Below are 8,278 nucleotides of genomic sequence, written 5' to 3'. Positions count from 1 at the left end.
ATGCTGGATCCTCCCTTTGTGCCTGATGTAAGTACGACAGCAAGAACCCCCAGTGGCCTCTTTCAAGTGGTTTGTTTCTAAAATAGCTCCTCTCTCTCAGGGCTGTCATCGCTCCCTGCATGGGTACTACCCTAGGAAGGTGTGATAACTGGCAGGGCTGGAGTGGGGAGGCTAGGAGGAAGAGGAGAGAGGGCTCTGTGGGCATGTGGATGCAGGGTGGGTGGAACTCCATCCAGGCTGGTAATCTGGGGCTTGATTGATTCCTACTCCTTTTACCACAGCCTGCCTGTATGACTCTGGAGGCACTGGGAACCTTTGTATTCCCTTATCCACGGTACTACTGTGAAAATCAGTGTTCTCAGGACCGGGTAGTGCTTGGAACAATCAGCAGTGAAGGCCATATGTGTGCATACAGGCTTACAGAGGTGAAACCAGAGTTACAAAGTCCAGAGCTCTATGGATCATCATGGGAGCAATAGTTTGTTACAGAGAGTCTGAGCCAGGCTCAGCTATCAAGTGTCACCTTAAGCAGAGAAGGTCACTTGGACCTGAGAGAGCATTTGGAGCTTTTTTGTGTTCATGGGGCACGGAACCCAACACTGAGTCCATACTCAGATTTACACACTGGGCTCACACATACTGAAAGTCTTTGTTGCATTGGCAACAACAAAACTTTTTCCACCCTTTTGTGGTATCAGTTTCTAGCCCAGTGTGCAGAGCTATCTGATTATTTCCCTCCTGCAGGGCTCTCCTTCTGGCTGGAGCTTCTATCCTTAAAGTCCCCATATGGTTCTAAGTAAACACTGCCATTTTAACATATTAAGGAAAGTAACATCTTGGCAGCTCCCATTCCCATTGCTGCAAGCTCCACCAAACCAAAGTGGTTTGAATGCTACAAAAGTTTACTTTAGTTGCTCTGGTTTTGCTTTACATTTTACTGTGTGGCCTAGTTATTCCTGCCAATTAGCCCGTGGTGTTACGACCTGCTTTAGTGGGAAGAAATAAGAGACAAGCTACTATTTCTTTCTGGTGTAGAAAATTATAAAATTCTGGGCTCAAATTTGGGATCCACCAGAGTGTGTAAAAACTGTGGCACGTAAGGCCTAGAAGGCACCTCTTAGAGACGAATTTTCAAAAGCAAAGGCACATAAATTTTTATGGCTATTTATTGGGAACTCAAGAGCTCCCCTAATTTAATTTATTTGGCACTTCATCCATAGATTTCCCAGTCTTTACTGAAGTCAGCTGAATCACCCAAAGCTATATAGACAATGGCAGAGGTTGTTACCCAAACCATGTCCCTCCATCCTCTTCTACGTTACTGCATCTCCATAAAAATGTTGTTTGCAGCTGTCAGGAATGGAGAGGGATACAGCCTTCAGCAAGCAGGATTTCTGTCGGGAGTCAGCTCGATTTGTTTGGTCACAGTGCTCAGAACTAGACAAAATACTGCACAGTTGGACCCTGGGCTGTGCAGTCCTGGTACCACGTAGAGACAGTAGGATTCGACATGTGCTGGGGTTAAGCAGGTCAGGCTGGTCCCACAAGCCACCCCTCAATTATCTCTGCGCATCAAAAGGTGACTGTGCCGTTGATGGGAAGTCTCTGGGCACACCCACTGCCTGTGACAGGGAGCCAGTGATGGCTCTTTCTGTTTCCCTGGGGCTGACTGCCGGAATATGAGCTGAAAGTTGTGTCACTGCAAAGAGTTTTGTCTCTGTCATCTCAGAAAATTAAGTAGTTCAAAAAGGGAAAGCCATTTGACTGTTTCTTTGAAGAAATGCAGCCAAGTTAAAAGAGTTAATAGAGGTAATTCTGGGCAGCTTCCAGCAGCTGAGCTATTAATAAAAACAACGGGAAAAATGCCAAGCCTCCTCTGTTTTCTTTAGAAATTAGGATACATTCCTCTAAACTTTTAAGCAGCAAACTCCACAGCTATCTGGGCAGGAGGGCACTTCTATCTGAGGCCTCTTTCCAGAGCTCTCTCCAGTGTGCCACTTGTCGACATTCTGGTTTTCTGTTGTCCCCTCTCTAAATGAAAAGACTACTGAAGGGTTCCATTTTTCTTTTCTGGCTCTTTCTGTCCTTTTCCTCTCACCTCTTAACCAGATGGTCCAGGGATGACTAAAACCCACTTTGACTGATGTTTTAAGGACTTCAGAATAGGAAGCTTAATGTGCTTAAAGTGAAGTCAGCCTTTGATGATAAACATGCGGGCAGAGCAAGTTTGGAGAAGGAGGATGCAGACACACACTTGTTAGACATTCTCACTTGACTGAGTCTGTGAATGAAAGCACATGGTCCGACTCAGAAATATTTTTCCTCTTGTCATTTCTCCATTTTTTTCTACTAACATAGCCCAGAGCAGTGTACTGCAAGGATGTGTTAGACATCGAGCAGTTCTCCACCGTGAAAGGAGTTAACCTGGACCAAACAGATGACGATTTCTATTCCAAGTTTTCCACAGGATCAGTGTCTATTCCATGGCAAAATGAGGTAAGGATGTATCATAGCAAAATTACTGCAATAAACCCCATAACACAGATGGTTTAAGAGGAGCTCTATGTTTCCAGTAATATATAGCTACTGGATAACTTGCCAGACTCTAATGCTTTCATGAGTTACAAATGGCCTCTTTCAAGATCTGTAATGTACCACAGATGTCAGGTTCAGGTGACTGTATCTGTTGGCTCTGTGTATTTGTGTAAATTGGCAAGGATCCTACTGTACTTCCTCCTCCTGGGTTTCTGCAGAGGTGTTTCGACAGCTCTCAGGACCTGCTGTGGTACAGTTGGAAATCCCAACAGAAGGATTCTCCACTGGTGACCCTGCTCTCACCCACTGTCTGCAGTGAGTCCCAGCTGCAGCAGTTAACTCTGGACCCTGAACTCCTCCAGCATTTCCATATCTGGGTCTTTATTTCTGTTTGATATCAAAACACAGCCAACAGTGGATTTCAGAATCCAACTCTGCATCAAACAGCAGATCTGCTTGGGCAGAGGGGTGCTAATAACTGGGATTTTGTAGGTGTGCCTGTCTTTGCCTGATATTCTCCACAATGGTAAAGAACAGAAAGTTTTGTGGGGCAGCTTCTGACAAGTCTGATGTGCAAACACGCAGAGCAGACTCAGCCTCTGTTTTTCATACACTCTGTTTGCCCTCTACAGAGACCAGCAAGAATCCAACTGTTAACTCTCCTCACACACTGCTGACTTTGAACAACCTAGCACTACAGGAATTTATTTAGTGCAGATGACTAATTCCTTTTTTCCTCTCTCACTGTGTTCCACTAGATGATAGAAACAGAGTGCTTCAAGGAGCTGAATGTATTTGGACCAAATGGTACTATTTCACCAGACCTAAACAAAAGCTACCCCCCAGAGCCACCCAAGAAAGGATTGCTACAGAGAATATTTAAGCGACAGGTGAGATCTTTTATGACTAAGACCAAGAAACTCCTGTAGATGCCTGGTTTCACAGCCCTATTCTGGTGGTATTTTTGTTAGAAGAAAGGCAGTGCATCTTAGAGAGGGCTGGCTCTCACAGTTACCTGCATATCCCAGGTTTTTCATCTACCTTGTGTGATGTTTTTTTTTGCCACCAGCAGTTCCAGTGTTGCTCATGAGTTTTTATTTCCAGCAGTTGAAAACTTCTTACCCGACCTATTTTTCAGTGGTATGCTGAAATGCCTTTTGAAACTGTTCTATGGTTTTGAGAAGTTCGTTGTGGAAATCCTAGATTTATGTGTTTAAAAAAAAAAAGAAAATGCACATTTTGAGGGAGAAAGTCATGGCAGGAAAAAAAGCCATTAGAGAAGAGAGCAGCCCAGATAAAATGTGATGTGCAGCTTTCACAAGGCACCGTGGCACCACTTGCAAATGTCAATAACATTCTTTTCTGTAGGGCTAAAAGTGTGCCTGAGCATTGGCAGGTATCCTCTGTATTAGTCAGATTTAGCAGATACTGACATTTTGCAATGAATTGATTTGGCTCCTGGAGCTTGAGTGAGTCTTCTTTGCTTCATTCCTCAAGAACCGCCATGGTTCTGATGACCTAGAGAGACTTCAGGTAAGAAAATGAAGAATATTTTGCATCTGAAGATCTTAAATAAAAATCTTGCAGTCCAGTCAGTACCATAAAATGAACAATGTTGGATTAAAAAAAAAACCACGGTGTATTTTGGAAATCTAATTGTCATTGTCTTCCTCTTCCTACAGCATCAGAACAATTCAAAGAGTTCTCCAAATTCAAAGGCCAGTTTAAATCACCACATAAATTCAAATCACGTAAGTTCAAACTCCACTGGAAGCAGCTAGTTCCAACTCAGTCCTATGAAACAACGTTGCATCCTTCCACTATAATCTCTGGAGCTTCTGTGGATGAGAGAACCTCCACCGTTGAGTGAAAAATGAAAATACGGATCTCCCAAAATGGAGATTTTCTATCCATTCCTTCCAGTGGAGCCTCACATTTTAAGAAGAAATTTCCACTCAGGTCTGTTTTTGGAGGTGGCACTCAAGACTGTGTGAATCAAGTTTGTCTCTTTAGAACATTGCAATAGAAATTCAATGAACATGACTACTTGCACGTATTTAAATAGCATCATACTAGAACTGAATTTTGTCTTTATTATTTTTAAAGAAAAGTTTTGTAAATTTCTCTATTGTCTCAGTTTACATTTTGTACATTTGTATTTAAATGAAAGTCAGACTTTGGAGGTGTATATTTTCCAAGCAGCAGCTGTAAAGCCATGTGTTTTAAGACATTTTTTTAAAAGAAACAAAATGTGACTCAAGACTTCCAGAGCCTCAAATGAGAAATCATTCTTTTTAGTAATTCTAGAAAATTCTTCATAAATCACTTTATCAGATGGGGGTTTATTGACATGCATTTTTATGGAACAGTTTATTCTTAATTATTTTACATCTGTATATTTGGTTTACAGCAACACGGCATACATTTCTCCTCTGCATTAGTTTGTAATGTCTCGCATTAAATGCTAAAAGACAACATTTTGATGCATTCAAGAATGCTACTTGCTATGCTGAAGGTTTGTGATGACTTGGGACCAGCACAGCTGAGATTTGCACTTACTTATGTTGTTATTCCATCAAAGGCTTTTTAGTTAGAAAGGGAGCCCTGTTTTAAGCTCTTTTCCTTCACTGGTTTTTATGCTGTTTCTAACGACACATAGAACAAAGCTGAGGGAGAGGTGGCCAGGAAAGCAAATGTCCATTTATTTTTCTAGGACTTCAAACTTGCACCTGCTGAAATGAGAGCAAAACTCAGTGTTCTCCATGCTGCAGTCAAAAGCCCAAGGCCTTTCCACAGCTGCCCATATCAGAGAGGTAGCAGGAGAGAAGTTCAGCAGTCTGGTTTGTGCCAACCATGAGATTTGTGACAGCTTTGTAGAGCTGAGCTGTGGAGGTTTAGAGTGGGATCTGAGCTGCTTTTGGGCAGTAGCAGAACCTACAGGCTGTGGCTGCACTTAAAATACTTCCATGTGTCATGCAAATGCCCCCTGACACATGCCCTCAATTAGATCCTCAACTGAATAAAATGCCAGTATGAAGTAATAACTCCCACTTCCAGCTCCATCATTCTTTGTCCAGGATCCTTTAGCCATTGACAAAAACTCTGTCTGCACTAGGATAAACAGGATCAGGCAGGATCAGTAGCAGTACCTCAGGCATCAAAATCGTGCTCTTCTCAAGTATTTCACTATTATTTTTCAGAACACCAGATCAAAAATATGGTTACTTCCCTCCCACAGGAATTGGAAAGCCTTTGTGCCCCCAACTGCAGGCAGGATCTGTAGAGCCCAAAGTGTTCTGTAAAGCGTGTTGGATCCCTGTGCTCTTTACAATGTTGGCTGGACTGTACTGATGATTTTACACCTTTGGGTCATCAGGAACGTCTGAAGGCCACCCTGGTGCATCAAAAATCCTGTTAAACAGTAGTGCAGCTATCCCAGGGTCCAAGGAAGCGACGTTCCAGTGGGAGTCTTAATAGCCCAAATTCATTGGACTGCCAGGTGTGTGTTCTGTGTGGCCAGTGCTGGGGGGGAAAAAGATGGAGGTTAGTAGTGGCAAATCCCTGAGTGAGAAACACGCAGGAGTGACACAGTAAAGCAGCTTGAAGTCATGAGAGAGAGACAGAACATGGACTTGCATAGAGCAGCTTACAGAGAAAAGTCAGGGAAAGGACATGAGGCTTCAGCCAGTCTCCCATGTTAGATGGTGGCATTGCAGATTGTATAGAAGATGCAAGATTTTAGAGATGTTGCTAATTTGGCATGTGAAGACTAAAATTTTCATTCTTCACCATCTCCCAGTATTGAGAAATAACAGCAAACCCCTTACTGAAAGGTGGTGAACAAATTGCAAATACTGATTGCAGCTGGCCTTGCACCTTTCAGATGCCACCAGCCTTAGCTAATGGTGGATGAGGTTTTAGCAACAGCAGTGAATGAGTTTGTAGTCCTGCTCTCCTTTCAGCCAGGCCAGTCCTCGCTCAGCAGCTCTAGGACTCTGGCACTGGGCACTTAGGGACAGTGCAAAGCCCTGGAAGGATGGGAGCATTCATTCCCTCTGGATGCCTGGAGGACATTATGCTAGGCTTGGATATCCTGAATTCTCGAGATGGCCTGGAAAAAGGATGCACCTGAAAGCATCAAGTCTGGGATGGAGTCCTCTGTATCCCACCTCCTTGGAGCAGTGAGAGAGGAAGGAGAGAGACAGAAAACGACACCAGTTGAGGGAGATCTCGTGCCACATCCCTTGAGTGTCTCTGTCCTGTCTGACAAACTGCAAACAGTGTTACCATGCCAGAGCAGCAGAACCTTTCAGCACCCAGCCCTGGAAGATTTAAAATCCATCAGAAGTGCTAATGAACATTCCTAGGGATCTTCTTGTCACATTTTGCCTACAACAACAAAACCTGAAAGATTTCTTTTTTATTGCTTCTTACTTGTGTTGGGATTTTTTTTTTTTTAATTTTTTCAGCTTACTTTGCACTCAAAGCTGGAGTAGGAGCACAGTCCTCACATTTCCATTGTGTGACCAGGTGCAACTTGGGCCCAGAATTTGGGTCTGAAGCCTTGTCAAGGCAGTGCCCTGCACAGCCAGGCTTCCACAGGCATTTGGCCATTGGCTCTGTGGAGTCAAAAACCACTGGGAACTCTGAAAAAAACTTACAGCTTCATCATACAACCTTGGAGAGCATGTGCAATGAGATTTTTAGTATTTTGATTCCAGGTGAATTTTGAGATGGATTTGCACATAACAAAGGAGTAGAAAGGAGTAGTTCTGTAATAGCTTTCCAGACTGATTTATTTTCTCTATCTCCCTTTCAGTTACCATCCAAATTCTTTCCAAAAAAATGTATATGCTCAGATCTGGTTGCTTGTTTTCAATAGACAGATGAGCAAACTTAGCTCTTTTTAAGAATCAGAAATCTTTTGCAATCTGATCCTGAATTATGCAAGCATGTCTTTTATTTTTAAATCTTTGTTGTGTAATCTGATGAACACTAATTAGTTGCAGACTTTCATGAGTCAGGTGTTTGCTATTCATTTTCTACAGTGTCTCAAAGTTCACTTTTCCCACTGTTGAGTGAGAGGCTTTTTTTAAACAAAGGAATAATGAAGGAAAAAAATAACAAACTCTTAGGTGTGCACTCTTGACCTGGATTATCTAAAAAGAGATTTTTCACAAGAATGGCCGTGACTCAGATGTTGTTTCTGAACAAAAACCTGCTTGTGAAGCTCGGAAAGGTGTGAAGATAATCAAACTAAACAGGTACTGGAGATCAAACTGAGTGTTAGGGAGCTGCAGGATTCAATATCCCAGCGTTCACCTGGCCCTGCTGATTAGGGACTCCTCGTTCCTGCCAGTTCAGGGACATAACAGCTCTTCATAAAAACAGCTTGATACCACCTCAATTTGCAGTCACCCCAGAAACTATGGCTGAGAGTGCCATCAGCAGTAGGAATCAAACTTGGCTGACCCAGTAAAGACACTGATTCTTTAGGTCATTCACCCAGACCTTGGAATCCAGCCTGAGTTCTTTGCTCACGTTTCAAATCCATTGGATCTTTTTCAGTGGCGATGCCTCAAACTTAAAAAAACCAACAGGAAACTGACCTGCAATAGTGGTAAAACCCTGGGCAGGATGGGGAAGACACCCAAGCTGTGAGCTCTGGAGGACTGTGTGTAAGTCCCACTTGGCTAAATCTTCAGCAAGGGGGCAGTGGCAGCTGGTACCACACTGCTGCACG

General features: G+C 43.1%; 1 protein-coding gene across 1 annotated transcript in view; it reads left to right on the top strand.

Annotated features, from left to right (window-relative positions):
• GRK5 (G protein-coupled receptor kinase 5) overlaps positions 1 to 7,632 on the top strand; it is a 90,310-nt gene extending 82,678 nt beyond the window's left edge. The window contains exons 13-16 of the mRNA XM_017746812.1: positions 1 to 27; positions 2,359 to 2,496; positions 3,294 to 3,425; positions 4,218 to 7,632. Of these exons, the coding sequence (XP_017602301.1) occupies positions 1 to 27; positions 2,359 to 2,496; positions 3,294 to 3,425; positions 4,218 to 4,316 (396 nt within the window). The 3' untranslated portion in view covers positions 4,317 to 7,632. The remainder of the gene's footprint in view (positions 28 to 2,358; positions 2,497 to 3,293; positions 3,426 to 4,217) is intronic.
• Positions 7,633 to 8,278: the final 646 nt, after the last annotated feature.

Source organism: Corvus brachyrhynchos, unplaced genomic scaffold, assembly GCF_000691975.1.
Source record: "Corvus brachyrhynchos isolate BGI_N302 unplaced genomic scaffold, ASM69197v1 scaffold319, whole genome shotgun sequence".
NCBI lineage: Eukaryota > Metazoa > Chordata > Aves > Passeriformes > Corvidae > Corvus > Corvus brachyrhynchos.
The sequence above is the reverse complement of the archived record's forward strand: the minus strand, read 5'-3'. Positions and strand labels throughout refer to the sequence as shown.